A 24,720-nucleotide genomic window follows, 5' to 3' on the forward strand; every position below is an offset into this window, starting at 1 on the left:
AGTAGTAAGAGGCAAAAATACACAACTTTTGACTACATAATCATTTATTTGCACAATAAAACAGATTTAGTAATGTAGCCTCAGGTTTATTTTAGTGACAAAAATAGTTCTAGTTCTGCATTTAATTCTATAAATGCAAGTACTTGAAAGGACCACTTAAATAATGCTTTACTACATTTTTGTTATTCCACAGCATATGTGAAGGGGGAAATTAGTGTATTTGTCAATGTGGAGCTTTAGAAAGGCTGTGAATGTCAAGGGCTCATGAAGAACAAAGAGTAAGAGCAAGTGTCGTGTGATTTATAAGGTTGAAGGCCCAGGAAAGGGCAAAGATTCAGAATGGCCAGGAAGGTAATATCAATCTCAGCACACATTTCACTGCCACACTTTGTTTTAATATGATTCCACTTACAATAAGAAAAAAATGCTGCCTGAATCCATTTAACTGATGGCCCTTACAAAGGATAATTTTTCAGTGAACACACTAGAATTTCTGCCTAATTATAAAGGCTAAAAAAATCTTTTTTGAAAGATAAATAATAATTATATGGCTTACTTTCTTCGTAAAACAGGTTTTTTAGTTGATTTTTAAAAATGTATCATTTAATAAAATACATAAAGTTGTGAGAATTCTTAAGTTACATTCTACAAAGAGAATGAAGAATGTCCTTTGCTTTAAGATAGACACACATTCTCTCCACCATATACTCAAAATTCCTTCTTCATAAGATTTATTGCAAATAAATGTGCTTTCTTACATTTATGTAATTATTATTATTAAAAGTAATGGCGAAAACCGCAATTACTTTTGCACTAACCCAATATATTGCATCAGAGTTTAATCAGAGATTTTTTTCCATCTTTCTAACATTCTTATAAAAAAATTCTGTAAAGCATATTTTCTGTTGTTCTGACAATGATTTTTTCTCCTAGAGCTTAAAGGGTATGTGAAAATAACTGGCAATTTCCCCATGATACCAAAACAAAAACAAGATTGTGCATGTTCTGTTTTTACAAGGTTTGATGCAGATTATTTTTAACCATTTAATGATTTCATCAATTTTGTTTAACATATTCCTGTAAGTAAGTGATAGTGCTTACATTACATATCTCAGGCAAATTGCATACCAGTGAACAATTTTGATTATTCACAATTGCAAAATGGCAAAGTCAGAATGTAACTAAGACACATCTATAGTTATTCTTTTTATAAAAGAGACAGTGAAATCTGCAATAAAACTCAAAGATGTCACTTCTAAACTGTGACGTTTATGTCTGGATTTTGTTGTTATAGGCAGACAGAAAAATAATTTTTAAAAAGTGAGAAATAGTTGAAGTTGTAATTTATTCTGACAATGAATTCAATGTAATAGATACACTTAGGGTTAAATAGAGGAATAGAGGAGTCTCAGATGTAAGACGAGTTGGTATGGCTGTACTTCACCAGAACAGATTGTTATTTCATTAAAATATGTTAAATATGGTAAAGTTAAAACTTTGACAGTTTTTTTGTTTTATGCCTTGGAGGTGAGTTCTCAGATGTGAGCTCAGCCAAGCGCTACAAATAAATAAATTCTCATCTCATTTTAAGACCAAGTGTCTTGTAAGACAATAAAAAGTATACATCTGAAAACATTATTTTATATATTTCACTGTGCAAATGAATACAGAATACAGGAGAAGTCAAATGAACATCAGTTGATATCTGTTGTCATAATTATTTACATTAAAATGGATGTTAAAATATACCTTTAGCTTATGCTCTTTTCTGTTGATGATGACAGCTGTAATCTGTTGGTCCATAAAAATTAGAATAGTACAAAGCAGAGCTGGAATTATAGCAGCTATTACTGTCCACCATGGGTTTGGACCTAAAGGCGTAACAAACCAGCCACGATCATCTCTAGTGGGCTGTATAAAGCAAAGAATGTGCATAGTTATGAACTGGATTAATGAATACTTGATCAAATTAAGTCTTACAGATGCTACCAGGAAATCCCTAATTACAAACAGAGGAGCTGAGTGGCCTATAATAAATAATAATAATACTCATAAAGCACTTAAAACCATTTTAAGTGCTTTAAATATTTTAACTCATTTTTTTTTCTTCACAACACTCTAAAGATGACACAGATAAGAAAATTAAGGCATAGAGAGATTCAGTAACTTGCCCAAGATCCCAAAGCTAGTATGTGGTAGAGATGGGATTTAAACTCTGACAGACTTGTTGAAAAATGTGTGTTATTAATCAATACCTGTATTAAATAAAATAATTTTAATATTTGCTATTTACTATTGGAAAATGTATTGAAATTTACAAATAGCACATTGACACATCGACCACTGTGCTAGAACTGAGATACAAAGATAAATCAGAGGCTTCTTTCGGTTTAGAATCAGAGACAGACATCTAAACAAAATACATCATTATGGTATTGTAACTATTATTTTTGATGTGCAGAGGCTATTGAGTGAAAATGATAAAAAAGATACTTGGTCACAGCAGAGGCTCAGGGAAGGGTTCCAAACATGGCTGCTGTCTGAGATGATTCTCAAAATTTCATCCTGACAAGAGCCCTATATAGAAGTCCCCAGCCCTGTTTGACAGAGAAAACAAAGGGGCGCCCCTAATTTGAAAAGCTGAAATCTGAAACGATCCAAAATCTGAAACTTTTGAGTGCTCACATGATGCCACAAGTGGAAAAGTCACACCTCACTTCATGTGATAGGTCACATATATTATTAAGAATAGCGTATAAAATTACCTTCAGGTTATATGTATAAGGTATATATGAAACATAAATAAATTTTGTGTTTAGACTTAGGCCCCACCGCCAACATATCTCATTATGTGTTTGCAAATATTTCAAAATTTGAAAATAAAATGAACTCTGAAACACTTCCGATCCCAAGCACTTTGGATAAGGAATATTCAAACTGTACCCCATTAGTAACACGGTCAGAATTCTATTCCCAATCTATTTTTATCTGTTTTTCAAGCCTTATTCAGTGTACAATTCTGCCAAGATAATCCTTTTCTCTTAGTTTCAAATGCTTCCTTATCTTTTAAGAATGTTATATATAGGTATTTCAACTGGCAGAATTGACAGGAAATTTTTTTCAAGCAAGTTTTATATTTATAATTATTTGTATTTTGTAATTCTTATTTTTTTAAATATTAGACCCAAATTTTAGCCATGCTGTGTGCATTTCATTTACTGGTCTTCTAATCTAAATTCTTTATATTTTCATGAAAATCCTAAGTACTAGAGTTATAGGTATCATCTAAATGAAGATTAGACTGAGAGAGATGGGGAGAGGGAGAGAGATAGTAAGTACTATGATAAATTCACCTTGAAAACACTTGGTACTTGTAGTTTTGGAGATGGGATCCCAATGGCATAGTCAATTAAAACCATACACAGAATTGTAAGAAAGACAGCAAAGTCACTCACTATGGATCGAACCTAAAAATAATGAAAACACTTGTCACTTAAAGTAGCTATAAATATCAAGGAATACTCAGGAACATAATCTAGAGTCACACTTTATAAACACTTTATGACATAATATCATAATATTATATTTTATGCATACTATAAGATTACCATTAGCTCTGTCAGAACCTGAATATATATTTATGTATCACTGTCGTTAAGATTGGTACACACTCAACCTTTCCAGAATGAGGCATTATGGAATAGCTACATCGTGGTTGTGCTGTTTTCAATGTTTATTTAAAATCTAACTTTATGATGAACCCATGCATGTGAATATTCAGAATGCAGAATAAGGTAGCATGGGCAGAATTTGGCTGGATTTTAGGGATCTCTTTCACACAGGTAACATTTTAATATGATAAACTTGAAGCATCATAAAATAAAATTATCTGTTCTTATCAAAGAAACATAATGTTTTAGTTTATCTAGAATATAAGCATGACAGTTGGGAATGTACACAACAGAGTGGGCAAATTTAAAATTTATTCTATGTGAGCCAATTTTTAAAGCCATTTCTCATTTATAAAGCCAATTCTGAGCAAATATTCACATACAATTATTATCCAGATCTAGTTTATTTTAAGATGCCTTTATGACATACACACAAGCACACACAAAATGCTTAAGATTATTGTTTCAGCTCAGAAAAATGTTTTTGTATTAATCAGACTAAGTTTTTTGGGGAAATAAATGAATCTTCCACCTTAGAGAAGAAAGTGGTGACAAAAAAGAAGCCCCCCTTCGGAAGGAACAGTTCTTGAAATATTTTCCCAGAGTGGAATTTTGATCATAATCTATAGCTCATCCCTAAGAAGCTTGTTTCCTTGTTTCTTTTCCTTTTTTTAAATTTTTTTTGGCGGAATCAGACATTATAGGTGTTACTTTGCAGTGTTAAATATTGAACTAAGCTGTTTCTCTGTTTACTTTCCTTTCCAAATATGCAGATGCAAACGTGGTGGGTTAGGGGGAGGGACTGACGGTTTAAACACTGAAAAAGAGAATATTGTTCCAATGAGTCTTGCGGGGGCTTCCCCAATTAGAGAATGTAACATAGGCTCCTCTGAGGTATCTGTCAGTCTGGAATAGTTCCCACTGTTCACTGGGCAAAAAAGTGACAATCAGTAATGCAGTGTGTGCTGTGAATTTCCAAAACCGTCAGTAGGAAAGTAGGAGTTGATCTGTGGGGTTTGCAGTTAGGAGAAAAGCCTGCATATGCAATCCCAGCACCTGCATCACAAAATTCTTTCTCTTCAGCCCCTCATCTCACTCCACAACTAACCTGGCAGCTCACTCACACAAAATCCTTTCAATGGCTCCTTTTATTACATCAATTACTCTTTCTTTTGTCCTATGTTATTTTACATTTAGATCAAGAAAATTATAGTCTAAGTACCTTGGTTGGAAAATATCTGCTAGTCTTGAACTGCTTCAGGGTGGCTGACAGAGTAACTGTGGAAAAGAACAGGATCACAGACCAAAATAGAACATCTGGAACATATGGGTGATCATGGCCACAGGCCCGTCCAACATACTCTCCATGCAATGATTTGCATTCCTGCCAGAGGAAGTAAAACAAATGGAGCTACTAAGAAAAAACCAGACACATTTCTTGCAGAAAACTAACACCTTCTGATCAATTGTAGTTCAGATGCTGAAGCTTTTCCTTTATGGCTCTCACAATGATTTAGCAGGCATTACATTATGAGTTTCAACTTCAACTTGAATGGGTGGTGAGCAATATCAAAGGTTTATGAAAAATTTGAATATGAACTGCTTTTTAAATTTAAATGTACAAAATGAATTGATTTACCAATTAATTAGTGTGTATTAAATCTAATATCTACTAAATTCCTAACACCAGATGTATCGAAAATATGACATATGTAATAGTGATTGGTTACTAAGGTCAGACACTGTGCCTAGCTATTTAAATACATCATTTAAATTACTTTTCACACCAATCCCATAAAATAGGTTCATGCTATTATTTATATTCCATGTCTGAGGAAACTGAAGCATAAAGGGGTTAAATAATTTGTTGTGGCCTCACCACTGACGGGCGGCCGCAGAGCTGTGATACAAACACGATTTCTGCAGTGAGATTATTATTGCTTATTGATGAAGAACAATGACTTTGTAGAATTATCTAGTCCAAAAGCTGCCAAGAAAGATGAGAAAGGCAACAAGAAAACTAGGACATTCAATGACTGAAATGAACTTGTAAGTCAAAGATTTGACTATCGAACTTGGATTAAAGAACAAATGAGATAAAATTACTACATGAGCAAGGCAAAGCTCATATTTACTATGACTTCTCCATGGGTTATTTTTTCTTCTGCAACTGTAGTTCTGTAAGAGCCTGAAGAACTATTTCTAATTACTGCCTTAGCCATGAGGTGGCAGCAAAGCCAAAAAAATTTTTTTCCTCCAGGCCAAACTAAGCATTTCAAACAAATATTTTGAAAGAAAAAAAATTATTTTAAACTTACTTTGGTTTATCTTATGTAAAAATTAGATTACTAAAGTATTTTTACATTCCAAAACAGGAAATAATGGCTTAAATGATCCAGTGATCTCATTAGTTCTTGAGATATTCTTGCCCTGGACATAAATTGAATTGCAGAGAGATCTTGGAGAAAAATATGAACTGATAGATTGACCACAAACACAGAGTCTGCCCAACTTTAGGCCTGAAATCTTTGTAGAGCAAAAAGTAAATACATTCCAAAGATTGTAGAATAAATTACAAATAGCTAAACTGTCATCTGAAAACAAACAACTAGTAAAATCTACTTGGAGTTGCTGGCTACCCTAAGCCTGAGAGTCTTGAGAAATATAGTTAATACACCTTATTATTGTCTTAAAGAATCTGTCTCCTTTTCTAATTTAACTGCAAACATCTTCCTTGATAGGCAAAGTTAAATTCCAATCATTCATGTTAAGCTAATACAGAGCACAGCAACTTGGCTAATTGAAAAACCACAGAAAAATCCCCCAGGCCTTAATTAAAGTTTTAATTTTCTTTCTTTCAAAATGCTGTAAAAATAGATAAGGTGGCAAAAATGAATCCTTGTGTTTTTCATCCTCTTCTGCACCTGTCCAGAAATGCTAGCAGAGCAATTATTCAGCAATATAATGGGTAGCAAAATGGCTACATAGAAAAAGGAGCTAAAAGTTCCATGATAAACACATTATCTATAAATTTGTGAGCATCTTTTGTCATTTCTGCAGGTATAAAAGTCATTTGGCGGGATCTTGTTCTCAATTCTTAAGAACATAGATGACATTTAAAGGATCCCTTAGCTGTCTTACACTCTATAATTTGCCAATGGCCTGCCTAATTACATTAATTCAAAGCATATTTGAAAATGTTATTTATTTTCTCCTTGGGAGGAAACAAAATGCTAATTTTAAAAAAGAAAAATTGTGACCTGCTAAATTCAACATTTATTTTCAGATTTATACTAATTGTATCCCCAATACACACACAGAGGCACACACACATGCACACATACATACATGCACACATACACACAGAATAAGTCCTGAAATTTAGAAATGAAAACCAAATCCAAATCCTGCTCTCTTCTTTTGAGTTTAACATATGGTTTCAGTTACAATGGGTACTCAAAAAATGCTTGTTGACAAACTGATTTCTACTAATTACTCTTCAAACACATTCTAAGTTTCAGCAATTCTATAAGTTGGCAAAAATTAAGTTAGATAAAATAAGAAATTAAAGTTGGCATTAGTGTCCTGCCCCTTATATATGTACAAGCTAAATATGTAATTCAGGCACTGAAACACCAAATGCTGGTTAACTGCTTATGAATATTTTAAATCTTGCCTAAGGATTTCTTATAAAGGCTGATTTTTGAGATACTGACAAATATATATATATATAAATACAAACTTAAGTACTCTAGCTTGCCATAAATATTTGCATTAAATAGTAAGATGAAACTGTTTCAAAACAGACATTAAGTACTTTTATCAAATGTTTAACACTTACTATGCATAGAGCAGTTTGGGAGAATCAAAGAAAGCTAAAGTTCTTTGCCCTTGCTGAGTTGGCAAGGTATAAATTATAATTCATGAGATATGTAACAACTCAATGAAACATTACAGGACCTGCCAAATAAATAATATGTAAATTAAATATTATATCACTATTTTAACAAAATTAGTTATAATAGCCACTAGTTCAGTGCTTTATTAATAAAATATTTTTGATGACAGTATGAATATATTGAGGAAAAAATTCAGCATAACAATTAGACAAAAATTTTAATGATCTTTTTTTGACTTAAAAATTACAAGATTGTTTTCATTGTATAGTATTCCCTCTGGTGATAAAGACTGTTTCTGGTCAAGATTAGCAATTATCCATTGCAAAAACTGCTTTTAACTAATGAAAAATAATATGAAAATTTCTGCTTGAATGTTAATACCTAGTACAAAACTTTTTAAAATGACAAAAAAAAAAAGAAAAAAACCAACAACCCCACAATGCTGTATTTGCTTTAATTGCAAAATATTTTTCACTATTCTACTTGACCTTAAAACTCAGGGTATCTAACTCACAGCTAGCCTGATAACTGTGCTGTATGTCTGCTTCTTAGAACTCTCAAAATTCAGGATTTGCTAATACATAGAATGAATATTATTATTCAGTATTAAATTATTCACATAATACAAAACAGCTATAGAGTAAATTATCATGTTATATAACTTAGAGATGGGATCATTTAGGTTTTCATATTGAAGAAGACATCAAGAGGCTCTGTAAACATAATATAGTTTACCAAAGAAAATGTAGACAGAAGACCCACTACTGATTTCATTAATCATGACCCCATGTCTAAATTCTGAATAACTATAGTGTTTTTTTCTTGATCAGCTCATCAATTCTTTTATTGTTCAGTTTAAATGGCTCTTTGAGTGGAAGCAGCCTGGCAATGTTATTTTTCTAGGGAAAAATAGGTGAAACAGAATAAATGTCAACAATCACAAAAGAAAACACTAAGAGTAACCGAAGGCTTATTCTACAGAACACAACTAGGGTAAGAATAGAAGTAGTAAAACGTAGGCCAAGATAGAATTTTAAATAAAGAGTAAGTAATTTGATTTCAATTTTGAAAGAACATGTTCAATAGAGAAAATGAAGAATATAGTCAATAGATCATATGCTCTTTACAAGAATCATGTTTAGAGTTTTATAATATCTGTACAACAAAGAAGATTTCTATGTTCACTAACTGGACCATTTACTAAAATAGTATACATTTGATCAAATGAACTAGAACTCATACAGTTTTGTGCTGATAGTCATAATAAAACTTGAGCCTTTATGGGTAGGTAAAGTGGCAGAAGGTTTGAACCTGTAATGTTTATAACTGGGAAGAATAGAAAAGAAAGTAGGGCTACTCAGATTTTAATATTTATTTAAAGTAGAACACATTTTCAAATTACAAGATTTTATTGAACCAGAAGCATAGAATGTAAATATTGATAGGAAAAGAGGCACAGACATTATAATAGATTCAGAAAAATAGAGAAATGCAGGTATGAGAAAAAAGAAATCACAAAGTAGAGAAAAGCCAAAGGAAATAAGACAATGGCATAGTATTGAACTGTTATAGGTGAAAAATACGTTGCCATGCCCTTTCTTGAGTGGGAGATAAGAATAAAATGGAAAAAAGAAAGATCTTGTTGAGGGAGGTGCCAGAATTTTGTGAAGAAAAGTGATATTTGTTCCTCCCAAAGACTTTAGTATTGACACTAGAATATTAGAAACATCCCCTTCCTCCCAGCAGATCTGAAACAGCTGGAGCAGCATTACAGAGTAAAGTAAGAGCATTCTGAGTTCTTTACAGAGAAGGCAGACTTAGTTCTGCCATATGGTTTCATTTAGGTCAACACCACTCATATTTAATGTGCTTTCAGTCCATCTCGGTCACATAATTCTGTATAAGTGAGCTTTTTGAGCAATTCTGGTCTTCTATTAGAACCTTAATAATGAAAGATAACCCCAGTTTACTGATGAGCAACTGAAATGATGAAACTAAAATTAAAACACAACTATTAGTTTTATAATATTATGCATTCAAAAAAATTTTACTGTAATGGCAATAATTGAGTCAAAATGTCAACAAAATCTCTTAGGTATGACTTATTTTTCAGTGTTTTACTTACTGACACAGTTAGGTTCTCCCAAATTATGTCAGAGGCAGAAATGTTGGATTCCCTCCATTCCTTCAATGTATCATTGCTGGGATTATGCGGTTCCACACAGTTACATCTGAAAAGGCAAAGTAGTGTCTTTTGTGAAATAAGTAGCTTTTTGTGACTGTACCGAAGACTAATGTATAACGGCTCCATTTTCTCCAGTCACAGCATTCCTCTATTTGACAGACAAGGAGTTAGGTCATCCTAAACTACTCCACAACAGACTATTTTCAAAAATCAAGATGGATAGACTGTTAGGATACTAGACTACTCTACAGTGTTTCCTGGAATGAGAGCCCCTTATGACACCAATTTGGCCCTAAATTATAAGTCAAATAGAAAAATGATAAATATCCAAATCCACTGTTACTATGTAGTTAATATTGTAAAATCATATCAATTAAAATTAAAGGGGGTATTTAATTCATATTCTGAAGATCATTTATAACTGGCATATAATTCAAAATTATGGCTAGTTGAAAGGAGAACTCTAGGTACCTGAGGATATATCAGTGAGAAGAAGATATAGACAAAGATATCCACAAATTAATAGCCTTGGATGTTAACCTCAATTTACAGTTTGTTTTCCAAAAATTCATTTGTAAACTTGCTATTTGTCCTTCAGAAAGCATTTTTGTATAGAAGAATTTCATAAACGGTGGTTGGTCTCCCAGATTAACCCACATCTACCACATAACTTGTAAGTTCATTGGACAGCTCTTTTAGTGATATTAATTGAACTATAGAACTGAATTGCCATTTCTAAGGTTATTACTATAGAAAAATATCATATAGTTTCTACTTGGTCTGCCTAAGCAACAGTCTCCCTTCTACCTTCTACATCAAGAACTTACTCTGTTTCATTTCACCACCACTTATTCATTCTTTAAAGGTTATTGTCTATTATTGCAAAAACAACTGAGTTGGGCAGTATAGACAGATATGGTTCTTGCCCTTACTAGGGAAATTGGAGGATTCCCCAGGGAGGCTCACTTGGAGATCCCAGAGAAACCTTAAAAACTGAGCTCCTGTCCATGATGGAACAGTAGGTCAGCCACATCCTGTTACACCCCCTACCTTGCTAACCACCAGTGGGCTTTCATTCCTAACGGTTAAACAGAAACACGCTCTTTTGAAAGACTTGCTCCATGGCTGATTTCAACCAATCATGTTATGCTGCCCCTTGCTTTTTGTAGTTTCAACACAGCAACTGGCTAGCATTCCTTCCCAATAAGAGAACACTGAACATGGAGTGAGTGGTTCTGGCCAGTTTATGGAGACCATATGCTGAGTCCCTTCATGTCCTCTGCTTCACCTTTTAACATATAGAGCTTAATTTTAGTATATTTAAATGTTTTTTCCATCCCAACGTGAACATGGGACATATGTAATAGACATGTTAGCTTACTACACGTGTGCCCCTTCATGAATATTCATAGCTCCTCCTATAGCCGGTTGAATATGTATGCTAAACCAATCCATTCAGTATGAATTCCTGTCTCATTTTTCCTCCTTCGAAGCACCTGCTTTTCAGTTTTAACCACAGGCTCTATTTCCCACTTGCTGGTTGTGACACCCCCTTTTAGAAATAAAGCTCTCCTCAGTAGATTTTGCTACTTTTTCAGTAGACATTATAAAGAGAAAAAAATTTTAAACGTGGAATGATTTTGAGCCTCTGGTGAAATGTTGAAAAGGAGAATTCATTTGATTGTGATGTTAGGAACATTGTTGTTTTCTTTCCTTCACTATGTATTTGTCGAGTTATTTTCTTAGTGGTTGACCTAAGGCTTATCACATATACCCGGCTATTCTGTTCTAGATTGTTCTGTTGTTTTTTACAATGTCCTGGGACATAAATTGCTCTGGGGTTCTGCTCCAATTAAATTCCAGCCTTTCTGCTGTGGTAGTCTTTTGTTTTTTGTTTTTAAAATATAGACAGGGTCTTGTTATGTTGCCCAGCCTAATCTCAAACTCCTGAACTCAAGTAATCCTCCCACCTCAGCCTCCCAAAGTGCTGGGATTACAGGTGTCAGCCACAGGGCCCTGCCTGCTGTGGTCATTGCTTGAGGTTTGTTCTGACCCAGGAGGGCTCTTCTTAGCTATCTCTTTTCCTGATTCTCTCTCATACACTAGCTGATCTGGTTTAGCTTGTCTCTTTCATGAAGGTACCAACCTCCTCTTGCTTTCCACCAGAACTTACATTATTTTTGAGAATACCTTTATCTTGAACTTCCCTTTACTCTGCTTCAAATACAGTCAGTTCCTTTGCAAAGAGCTTCAGTGCTCCCACTGGGGAAAATCTCTGACGTGCGGCTTCAGAGCTAGGGATGGGGACAGCACTGTGTTTCTCTGTAAGTGACTCCTCTGCTGTAGGAGCAGGGAGCTGAGCATGGGCAATAATCAGAGTCTCATTAATAATTGGGAACCCATACTATTCTCAGTGTTCCAGGTCTGAGGTTGAACCCCCTCCACCCTACTGGTAGAAGCTGGGTGAGAGAAGGGAGCCTCAATCTCTTGGATTCATCTAGCCAGAATTTAGCTTCTAGAGGGGAAGGGTTAAGGGAGACAAGAAACGCTGTTGGTCTTCTCCTCTTGGGAACATACAGTTGGCCTCAACTGGAAGCTGAGGAAGCCCTGTGTTCTTGCCCAGAGTTAAGATTCTGTCATGCTGAGCTGGGAGGAGAGGAAGGGAAGTGGGTTGTGACTCAAGTGCCTTGGACTCATTGTTCTTACCAAGATTTAGTACACTTTTTGGAATAAATGTTTCTTCATTTGCTGTATACCCTTAAGAAAATTTCCAGACTTTTCATGATTGCCTTTTAAAATTACTTTTACCAGTACATTGTTTCACTGGGGAGAGGGTCTGCAGAGCTTCTTTTACCACCATTCTGGAAGTATATACACATAACATTATTTGTAAAGTGCTATAGAAGTCATGACACTGGAGCCATGGAGAAGGAAGCATTGCACATTACTTAGTTCTACAGTAAATAATACTTACATAGTCATAATTACATAAAGATTTCTATATTTTTAAATTTTTTAGAATCAATCTTTAGGCAAATTACTTAACACTTACCCATGATTACAAAATAATGTATGTTAATAGCCGCTACAATAGGGTCGGGGGTGGGGAGGTAGAAGGAGGAACAGAGAGTTGAGAGGGAAGGTGAGAATTATTCATCTCCTCTTACAAAGTAGAATGTAAAGAGAGTTACCTATGGCTGATAGAATCAGAAATGGAAATCTACATATGTTAACTGTGGCTATTTACTTATAGCTACAGAGGTTACAGGGATGATGGAACTTAAGATGTGATATTATCATATTGAAAAGGGAGGTAGAGTGAAGAGGAAGGTTGGGGATGAGTGTAGAAAATTAGCTAAATCCGGACAGGTGCAGTGGCTCACATCTGTAATCCCAGCACTTTGGGAGGCAGAGGCAGGCGGATCACAAGGTCGAGAGATCGAAACCATCCTGGCCAACATGGTGAAACCCCATCTCTACTAAAAATACAAAAATTAGTGGGGCATGGTGGCACGTGCCTGTACTCCCAGTTACTCAGGAGGCTGAGGCAGGAGAATCACTTGAACCTGGGAGACAGAGGTTGCAGTGAGCAGAGATTGCATCACTGCACACTGCCTGGCGACAGAGTGAGACCGGTCTCAAAAAAATAAAATAAAAATAAAATTAGCTAAATCCATATTTATAAGAGCAAAAAGTAAATTTGTCACACTCAACATTGCTAAGACAAGAAATAAAAATATAAGCATATTATTCAGAAATTTAGAGGGATCACTAAAAATAATTTAAAAAATTGTTAAAAATGTTGTCTTTGAGTGAACTGGTGCTTTAAATTATAATCTTCCTGTACTATTTGTGGGTTTTTTCCCCCCTAGGATGTGTATGGACTATTTTGATAACAGTAAAATGTACTTGAAAAAATAATTAGTTCTTCTTGTGTCAGCCCTAAGTTTGCTTTCTCATTTCAGAGTGTACAAATTATCTCAAAATCTCTTTTATATTTGCTTTGTCTGTCTTTTTTTTTCTCTTCTATAAGCTCGAAAGGTTTGCAATCATGGGGAAACCAGTTGAATATTTACCTTGTACATATCATGCCCTTCCCAATGAAAATTATATGCCCAAGATATTTGGATTATTTTCAACAGCAGAAGGCAGCCTAGCATGTTATAGGTTATAGATTATTATTATCGATAATAGATTATCGATAATACTCTATAATTATAATCTATAATAATAATAATCTATAAATATCAACTCTTATACACAAACTCTGATGTGATTTTGCATGTAATGAATCCTCACCATTTGTATACAAACTGTGAACTCAATTGCTGCATTGGAATGGTCTAACAGAACTGATCCCAGGCAAAAGGCCTTGGTCCATAGTCCTCAGACTTCCAAATAAAGCTAATTTTTCTTTAATTAATTAATTAATTTATTTATTTATTTTGGAGACAGGGTTTCTCTCTGTCCCCCAGACTGGAGTGCAATGGCGTGATCTCGGTTCACTGGAACCTCCACCTCCCAGGTTCAAGTGATTCTCGTGCCTCAGCTTCCCGAATAGCTAGGACTGCAGATGATCGCCACCATGCCTGGCTAATTTTTGTATTTTTAGTACAGATGGGGTTTTATCTTGTTGCCAGCTGGTCTCTAACTCCTGGCCTCAAGCAATCTGCTTGCTTCAGCCTCCCAAAGTGCTGGGATTACAGGCATGAGCCATCGTTCCCGGTCTGATACTTTAAAAGCTTGATTTTATTTTCTTTAGTCAACAGGGCTTCAGCATATGAATTTGGGTGGGGTATGGAGAAAAATTCAGTCTATAACAATAACTCCCTGTTCTTTACTTCTCCTCCTTAAGATAGAGTAACCTTCAAGTAAGCCTCCACCTTAGGCTATGCTTTCAGGGGAACCTAGATTGCAGTAAGTTTTGTTCCACATGTTTGGTAACATTGAAAGCTTAGGCATCTAGGAATTATGCACAATTCTTAATTAACTCAATAAAAAGTTAATGATTGTCATGCAAGACACCATGCTAAGTTGGATAACATAGATATAATCTCGGGACTTTCTTTAAATGCAGGAGAGAAATATTAAGTAGCCAATTACACAATTATTTGAATACATCTATAACATGTACTATAAAGAAGTCTGGGCTACTAAAAAGATAAACAAATAGGCATCCACACCTTGAGTCCGGGTGTTCAAGGAAAACTGAGATCTAAAAGAGGAACAGAATTTGGTGAGACATAGTGTGGGCATGGCAGTGAGAGTGGGGAACTACAGAGAACAAACAGTGTTAATTTGGTTGAAACAGAAGGGGTGGAGGAAGAGATGGGGTATGGATCTGAGATAGGCAGGGCCTAGACTATGCAGACTGAGTGCTGGGGGGCCTGGTAAGTATATTGCGTATTAAAATAATAACAGTAAATAGCCTTTGGTTTGTGATTAACATTGATTATGCTGCCGTCATTTAAGGTCCAGATCATTAACTGAAATGATACTTTAAATCATATTGAGTATCTTTTTTTTAACACAATGGTATGCGACTAGAAATCAATAACAAGAAGAATTTTGGAAAATGCAGAAATATGTGGAAATTAAACAACACACTCCTCAACAACCAGTGGGACAATGAGGAAGTTAAAAGATAAATTTAACAATGTATTGAGACAAATGAAAATGGAAACACGACTTGCCAAAAACAAATACTTTTCTGGATTGCAGCAATAAGAGTTCTAAGAGGAAAGTTCATGGCAATAAACACATCAAAAAGGAAGAAAGATCTCAAACAACCTATAACATTGTAACTTAAGACACACAAAATAAGAAGAAACTAAGCACAGAGTTACTAAAAGGAGGAAAATAATAATCAGAGCAGAAATAAGTGAAATACAAAGTAGAAAAACAATAGAACTGCTCAACGTTCTATTGTTGAAATAGAACGTTCTATTCTATTCTATCTAACAACAGAACAGCTCAATGAAAGGTTGGTGTTTTGAAATAATAACAAAATCAACAAATCTTGAGCTAGACCAAGAATAAAGGAGAGAAGATTCAAATAAATAAAATCAGAAATGAAAGAGGGGACATTAAAACACACTACAGAAATGCAAAGGATTATAAAAGAGCACTATAAACAATTATTATCCAACATATTGAATAACCTAGAAAAAAATGGATAAATTCCTAGACACATATAACCTACTAAGGTTGAATCAGGAAGAAATAGAGGATAAGAACAGACCAATAATAAGTAAGGAGATTGAATCAATTACCAACAGCCTCTCCCAAGAAAGAAAAGCCCATGACCTGATGGCTTCAGTGCTGAAATCGTCAACCATTTAATGAAGAACTAATAATACCAGTTCCTCTGAAACTCTTTCAAAAAATTGAAGAAGAGAAGTATATCCAAACTCATTTTATGAGGAAAGCATTACAATGATACCAAAGCCAGACAAGAACACTACAAGAAAATATTATAGGTCAATATCCCTGATGAACATAAATGCAAAAACCTTCAAAATATACTAGCAAATTAAATGCAACAACACAGTAAAATAATAATTCATCATGATCAAGTGAGATTTATCCCAAGGATGCAAGGATGATTCAACATTTACAAATCTATAAATGTGATACACTACATTAACAGAATAAAGAACAAAAACCATGTGATCATCTCTACAGACATAGAAAAAGCATTTGACAAAATTCAACATTCTTTCATGATAGAAACTCTCAAAAATTAAACATAGAAGGAATGTACCCCAACACAATAAAGACCACATGTGATAAACCCACAGCTAATATCTTACTCGATGGTGAAAAGTTGAAAGGTTTTCCTGCAAGATCAGGAATAAGACAAGAATGCCTACTCTTGCCACTTTTAGTCAACATTGTACTGGAAGTTCTAGTCATAGCCATTAGGCAAAAGAAAGAAATAAAAGGCATCCAAATTGGAAAGAAAGAAAGAAAGAAAATTATCCTTATTTGCACATAAAAATCAGCAGCACTTTAATACCCTAACAACAAACTATCTGAAAAATAAAATCAAGAAAACAATCCTATTTGCAATAGCTACCAAAATAAATTTAAAATACTTAGGAATAAATTTAATCCAAAGGAGGTGAAAGACCTGTACACTGAAAACTATAAAACACTGATGAAATAATTGTAGAGGACACAAATAAAAGGAAAAATATCCTGTGTTTATGGATTGGAAGAACTGATATTTAAAATATCCATACTAACAAAAGCTATCAACAGATTCAATATAATCCCTGTCAAAATGCCAATGACATTTTTTACAAAAATAGAAAAAAGCAATCCTAAACTTTGTATAACCACAAAAAGCTCTAAATAGCCAAATAAATCTTGAGCGAAAAGAACAAACCTGGAGGTATCACAATATCAAACTTCAAAATACACCACAAAGCTGTAGTACAAGGCAGCATGGTACTGACATAAAAATAGACACAGTGAACAGAATAGACAACCCGAAATAAATCCATGTATTTAAGGTCAAATGTTTTTCAACAAAGATGCTGAGAACACACAGTGGGGAAAGGACAGTCTCTTCAACAAATGGTGTTGGGACAACTGAATATCCACATGAGGAAGAATGAAATTAGACCCTTATCTCACACCATATTTAAAAAAGGATTAAATACCTAAAACTACTAGAAGTAAACATTGCCTGTTTGTCTGCATAATTTTTTTTGGATTTAACCCCAAATCACAGACAGGGAAAGCAAAGATAGACAAATGAGATTACATCAAACTAAAAAGCTGCTTAGCCAAGAAAATAATCAACAGAGTGAATATACAACCTATGGAATAAGATAAAATATTTACAAACCACAAATCTGATAAGAGATTAAAGTTTAAAATATACAAGGAACTCAAACAACACAACTATAAGAAAAAAAAACAAGGTTAAAAAATGGGCAAAGTATCTGAATAGACGTTTCTCAAAAGAAGACATACAAATAGCTAATGGTATGTGAAAAAATGCTCAAATCACTAATGATCAGAGAAATGCAAATTAAAACCACAGAGATACTACCTCACACCTATAAGAATGGTTATTATCAAAAAGATGAAAACTACTCACAGTAGTCAAGATTTTGAAGCAACCTAAGTATTCACCAACAGATGAATGAATAAGGAAAATGTGGTACATATATATGATGAAATACTATTCAGCCATAAAAAGAATGAGATCCTGTCATTTGCAGCAACATGAATAGAAGTGAAGGTCATTATATTAAGTGAAATAAGCCAGGCACTGAAAGACAGACTTTGCATGTTTTCACTTATTTGTGGGAGCTAAAAATTAAAATAATCGACCTCATGTAGATACAAAGTATAATGACGGTTATCAGAGGCTGGGAAGGGTAATGAGGGGTGGGCAGGGAAATGGGGATGGTTAATGGGTACAAAAATATAGTTAGGTAGAATGAATAAGATCTGGTATTTGATAACACAACAGGGTGACTATAGTCAACAATAATGGATTGAACATTTTAAAATAATTTAAAGAGCAAAATTGGATTGTTTGTAACAGAAAGAAAGGATAAACGCTTGAGGTGATGGATATCTCATTTACTCTAACGTGATCATTACACATCAAAATGCCAGTATCAAAATATCTCATGCACCCCATACATATACATACTTACTGTGTGCACAAAATTAAAAATTAAATTTTTTTTAAAGATGGAAGTGTTTGAACAAGTGTTGGAGAGGAGGTGGAGAAAGGGAAACTTTTCACATTGTTGATGAGAATATAAATTAGTACAGCCATATGGAAAACAGTACTGAGTTTCTTCAAAAAATTAATAGACCTACCATGTGATCCATCAATTCCACTACTGGATATGTACCCAAAGGTAATTAAATCAGTACATGGAAGAGATATCTGCATTCCCATGTTCACTGTAGCATTTATTCACAGTAGCCAAGATATGGAATCAACCTAAGTGCCCATCAATGGACGAAAGGATAAGTCAAACATGGCATTGGGGCTGAGTGTGGGGGCTCATGCCTATAATCCCAGCACTTTGGGAGGCCAAGGTAGGAGGATTGCTTGAAGCCAGACCTTTGAGAACAACCTGGGCAACATAGCAAGAATGTTGTCTCCATAACAAATTTTTAAAATTAGGCAGATGTGGTGGCATGTGCTTGTTGTCCTAGTTACTCAGGAGGCTGAGGCAGAAGTATTGCTTGAGCCCAGGAGTTCCAGGCTGCTGTGAGCTATTATTGTGCCATTGCACTCATTGGGTGACAGAGTGAGAGCCTGTAAAAGAAAGAGGAAAGGGAAGGGAAGGGAAGGGAAGGGAAGGGAAGGGAAGGGAAGAGAAGGGAAGGGAGAAAGAAAGAAAGAGAGAGAAAGAGAAAGAAAAGAAAAGAAAGAAAGAAAGAGAAAAGAGAGAGAGAAAGAAAAAAGAAAGAAAGAAAGGAAGGAGAAAGAAAGAAAGAAAAGAAGGAAAGGGAAAGAAAAAGAAAGAAAGAAAGAAAGGAAGAAAGGAAAGGAAAGAAAGAAGAAAAGAAAGAAAAACGAGCAGGAAAGAGAAAGAAAGATAAGTGGCATATATACATTGTGGAATATTTTCAGCCTTAAAAAGGAACAAAATTCTGTCATTTTGACAATTTGGATGAATTTCAAGGACATTATGTTAACTGGAATAAGCCAGGCACAGAAAGACCAATACCTTGTGATCTCACTTATATGGGGAATTTAAAAAGATTGAACTCACGGAAATAGAAAGTAGAATGGTGGTTATTAGGGGCTCAAGGAATAGGGGGAGGAAAGACCAGACCTAGACACATCTAGAGCAACTGTAGCTCCAACTCTCAAGAAATGGCATTAAAGAATAGTACTTTAACACTAGAGGTCTTTTGAAAAGAGTCAGTGGACCAAACTCCCTACAGTAGTAAAGATTGTGGTAGAAAGATCCTATACTTTGCATTTTTCCAAAGATAAGTAGGAGGCAGATCAGGTGAATCCTGAAGTTCTAGAACCACCACAGATGCCTAATCCACGTCATCATCCACATAAGAGTTTCATGTGCCTCCATGATCTGATCCTGAGTCCCAGTTTGGGACTCAGAGGCAAGTTCTAATAGAAATAACCTTTCATACTTACTGAAGATACCCAGGTACTAGACTAAGGACTAAGGATAGTAAAGCTCAGTAGCATGTCCATAGTCTGAAATGAGTACTTATTTTAAAAAGTAGAATCTAATGTATCCATATTGATCTTGGATCCTGCTCCAAACGGAGGCTTATAGATTATGCCCATGGTAGCCTCCCTCAAAGTGTCAATTGGGTCTGCAATATCTTTTACTGAATGTCTTGCTTTGGTTTCACAGTAGCGGCAGTGTTAGGTAAAAAGCATTAGGTGAACAAGCAAGGATCATAGGTCTGCAAATGTCTTGCTACTGTTCTGCTCATACATATCTGAACCTGCCAACCTCAGTCTGTAAGCCAGTTCACTAGTAAGGAGTAGTATGCTCCCTTAATGAGAAGATTCTCCCAAATTGATTTCTCTGTTACTTTATCTCAGAAAAAAAAGGCCCAACACCATAAGAGTTTGATGGGAAAACATTTTCATACTATGAAAACCTAGTATAAGTATATTTATTAATGACAAAAAGGAAACTAAAACACAAAATAGGGAAATATGGCAAATTTCCTGCAGGAGTGTCATAATAAGAGAGAACTAGCATTATAGTGGATATATACATGAAATACATGTGTGTGTACATAAAGTGCATATATGTATACTTTTATAACATCTATAAAGCAATTTTATTTAAAGATAGGTTGGGAACAAACACATTAGTTCTTTGATCTCCTTTATATTACTGCCAAGGGTCACAACAATAGAGATTTAAAACTATTCCATTTTTATATTTTAGCAAAATCACTGTCAGCTCTTCTAAGTTATCTTACCCACCCAAGTAACAAAACCAGAGCAAATTGTAAGTTCTACTCATTTGAATAGTGGATTAGTAAACTGAAGACATAACTGATTCTAAATTAATTTTTTTAAAGCTCCATTTTATGCTTTCACTCTGATGTACCCTGGAGGAAAACAATCTTTATTTAAAAGAAAATTAGTCACTGCTTAAAGATTTAAAAAGTATTAACACATTTTTAAAATAAATAAAAAAAGGATGGATTAGGGCAATGCTTGGCTCCTGGGAACCAGTATCATGGTGTTCAGCTGTAAGATTGGCCCATTCATCCTCAACAGCAACCTGGCCAATTTAGGTACCAAGTAACTCCAGATGCTGGAGCTGATTATTTGCACCTGGATGAAATGTATAGGTATTTTGTTCCCAACATCACCTTTGGTCATTCTGTGGTAGAAAGTCCCTGAAAGAAGCTAGGCCAGAGTCCTGTCTTCTACATGCACAGGATGATGTCCAGGCCAGAACAGTGGCTGAAGCCAATGGCTGTGGCAAGAGCCAATCAGCCAGTCATCTCAGGATATTGAGAACACAGGGACTTTGATCAAAAACATGTGGAGACCAGCCTGGCCAATATGGTGAAACCCCCTTTCTACTGAAAATACAAAAATTAGCCAGGCATGGTGGTGCACGCCTGTAATCCCAGCTACTCAGGAGGCCAAGGCAGGAGAATTGTTTGAACTGGGAAGCAGAGGTTGCAGTGAGCCAAGATTGTGCCACTGCACTTCAGCTTGGGCGATAGAGCGAGACGCGTCTTAAAAAACAAAACAAAACAAAAACATGTGGCAGAATGAGATGAAGATTAGATCTTACCAGAGATCTTATCTACTTCGTCAACTTTGCTGGAAGGGCAGGTTATTCAGTGATTTCCCTCCTTTCTTAATCTTACCTACAATTTTTAATTCCACCTACCATTTAACAACATTAGATAATGCTGTTGTGTTAGCTCTGAGTAGAAAGGAAAAGTACTACTTCTATAATTAGTTATGCTCAGTAATACTGAATTACTTCCATTTGGAGGTAATATTGAGTTGAATACTGATTCTGTTCCTTTCTAGCTATTGATCTTAGCAAATCACCCAACCCCTGAGTTTCTACGAATTCATTATATAACTAATTAATATAATTATAATATAAATTAATATAATTTATTCAGTAAGTATAATTATAACAACTGGACAGGATTTGTTGAGAATTAAAAGAGACACCATTCTATATATAACGGTATATAAAGCTTCTAGTACTATTCCTAGAGTTTCATAGATGTTCAATACAAAGTAATGATCATATAACTTTGTGTTTTATGGGTTATAAACTACTTTGATATAATTGCATTAAATCTGCAAATCACTCCTATGAGTGGTAGGAGAGATTTTTGTTCTGTTTGAAGAAAATGAGAAACTAAAGCTCAGCACAGACTTTTCCCATGGAAAGAATCCAGCAGTGCATGTGATTTCTGGTCTGTACTCTTTACAAATGGAGCCTTTGGGAGGTAGATTAAACAAAGGAAGGTTCTCTTACTTAATATTGTCTTATTTCCAGTCTAAATTTACCCTGTAGCAGAACCAGATGGCTATGAATATTGTGAAACTATAGATCTTGGTCCCAAAAGATATGTATATTTATTATTCCAAGAAAGACCAGGTAGCTTAGGAGATGACTGGGTACAGAACTAACCCACAAACTAAAAGATTTATATAGTGTCCCAAATTATACTTAGATAACAAATATGTATTAACTACTTCCTTCTTATAAATATTCTTGATATATAATACTATGGCAAGAAATAAAAAAATTAAAAACAAGAATGGATACTCCGATTTTTTTTTTTCTGTATAAATTGTGAGACTTTGAAAACAAATGTAAAAATAAATCTCTTAAGGCTCAGGTTCAGGGCTTCCAACTTTGTGAGGAAGACATATTTTCTATTTTAAAGTTTTAAGATCCTTGGAGATGTTTCCATGAATAAACTGAACTGAGCACAGTAAGGGGAGGGCCCAAATGCTACCTGCTTTTGTCTGCCAACTGGGAATCCCAACTAACTACACATGTGGAATTGAGGAAGCAGAAATGGCCTAGCCGGCCGGTTGAAGATCTGTCATCTATCAGGAGCATCCTGATAGATGATGCTCAACTCATTGGTCAGGGGTCCCTAGCTTAGGTGCATGCAAAAATATGTGTGACTTATTGAAACTGCCATATGCTCTCTAAAGTCTGTTCAAATTATAACATGTATTTAAGCTGTTAGCAGAGAATGGAATAATTATTTTAGATATTTGCCCAGGCACATAGATACAGTCCTGTAATTCTGATTTAAAACATCTGAACATAAAGAAGCACAGTGGATCTGCCTCGGTTCCTAATCAGCATTGTCATGAATTCAAATAATTGTATCACAGATGACCATTGCACAGTAGTGCTATCAACAAAACAAAACAAACTGTGTAATATCATTCACTAGAAGCAAGAGTCTATTTCTCTTTGAAGTAAATTAGTAATATATTGTCTGAATCTGTTTATTAAGTGGCAAACATCCTACTTTTCTTGGTAGCTAACTGAATTCCCTAAGATGGTCAGTTAGTTTACCTCAGAAATAAAAGAGCTAGTACTATAGTTTAACGGAAAATTATTTGCATATTTTGAAAATTTGTTGAAAGTAAATACATACATAAGAAACTAAAATATAAAATAGAGAAAACATGGCAAGTTTCTTGCAGAAGTAACATAACGAGGGAGAAAGATAGCACTATAGTAGATATGTGAATACCTCCATGTACAAATGTATATGTGTATATACATACATATATATTTTCTATAGCTACTGTATATCTATGCATATAGGTATGGCATGCATACAGTTGCTATATGCATGGCATATAGTAGATTTTCTAGTTTCATAGTTTAATTGCTACATTTTATAGACGGGAGGAACTAAATGTTTGATAACTTATCCAAGGCTACACTGATAGAAATAAACTTGAATCCAGGTCTGTCCCAACCTGAAACTCCTACTCTTTTAGCTATTGTACGCTGCCTCAATATGTGACTTGGTGCTATTTCTATCAAGATAGCCAGAAGAGTGAGATGACTCCAGAACAAATCAAGTAATCTACATTTCACTGTGTAGTTTGCTAGCTTCCACTTTCAAGACCTCTCTCATATAAGGTATTCTTCCAAAACACCTGTAGCTCTGCCCTCCTATCATGAAAACTACACCATCCCCATTTTCCTCAGCCCCACTGTCCAGTTTCCTATAACCCCGTCGAAACCCGAAGATATGGCTTCTCCATTCATTTTGCTTCACCACTCCCTCAAGAACATGGTCTCTGCTTTCCAAAGTGGTTATACTGTGTTAGTGAGTACAATGGCACGTGTTACTCCATTCCTGATAGTGTACTTACATTTTAACCGTGACTTTTTGAAAATGCTAAGTTAGAAATTTGATGTACAAATGTCATAGGAGAGACATTTTTTGAAGAGTTGAGTCTACAAGTGGACGTTAGTTACCTACGTGCCTCCCTGTTAAAGCTATCTCTAGGTTATGACATTACTCACCTATAAATGAATTCCAAAGTGGAAAATATGCTTTTAATATACAAGATTTATATATGTCATAAATAAATAAATTCAAATTTAAAAATAAATAAGTTAAAGATTTATTTGTATTTATATATGTATCAAATCACAGATGTCATGTGTACCCAAGCAAACTATTGTTCTTTCTTGAGTCTGCACCTCTGACATCTAAAATCTCAGCAGACAGTTCTCAGAGGCTGCCCAGTTGTGTAAGGATGTTTGATATCTCCGTACCAACTCTTGGTGGCTCAGACTTCTGACTACTTACTTCTTATGTTCTTAAATATCAAAAATAGATATGCTAAATAAATCAATCAAGAAAAATGTGAGAAAAAAATCCCATTTTCCTGTCTTCCTCTGTATTGATGAACTTATTTCTAAAACTACAGAAAGTTAAAGAAGATAAATGAAAAAGA

General features: G+C 34.7%; 1 protein-coding gene across 3 annotated transcripts in view; it reads right to left on the reverse strand.

Annotated features, from left to right (window-relative positions):
- SLC4A10 (solute carrier family 4 member 10) overlaps positions 1-24,720 on the reverse strand; it is a 270,598-nt gene that overhangs the window by 32,737 nt on the left and 213,141 nt on the right. For all 3 annotated transcript variants that reach the window (XM_032755567.2, XM_032755570.2, XM_058441626.1), the window contains 4 exons: positions 9,696-9,801; positions 4,894-5,055; positions 3,354-3,467; positions 1,750-1,911 (listed from right to left, as the gene is read on the reverse strand). In XM_032755567.2, the coding sequence (XP_032611458.1) occupies positions 1,750-1,911; positions 3,354-3,467; positions 4,894-5,055; positions 9,696-9,801 (544 nt within the window). The remainder of the gene's footprint in view (positions 1-1,749; positions 1,912-3,353; positions 3,468-4,893; positions 5,056-9,695; positions 9,802-24,720) is intronic.

Source organism: Hylobates moloch, unplaced genomic scaffold, assembly GCF_009828535.3.
Source record: "Hylobates moloch isolate HMO894 unplaced genomic scaffold, HMol_V3 SCAFFOLD_1, whole genome shotgun sequence".
NCBI lineage: Eukaryota > Metazoa > Chordata > Mammalia > Primates > Hylobatidae > Hylobates > Hylobates moloch.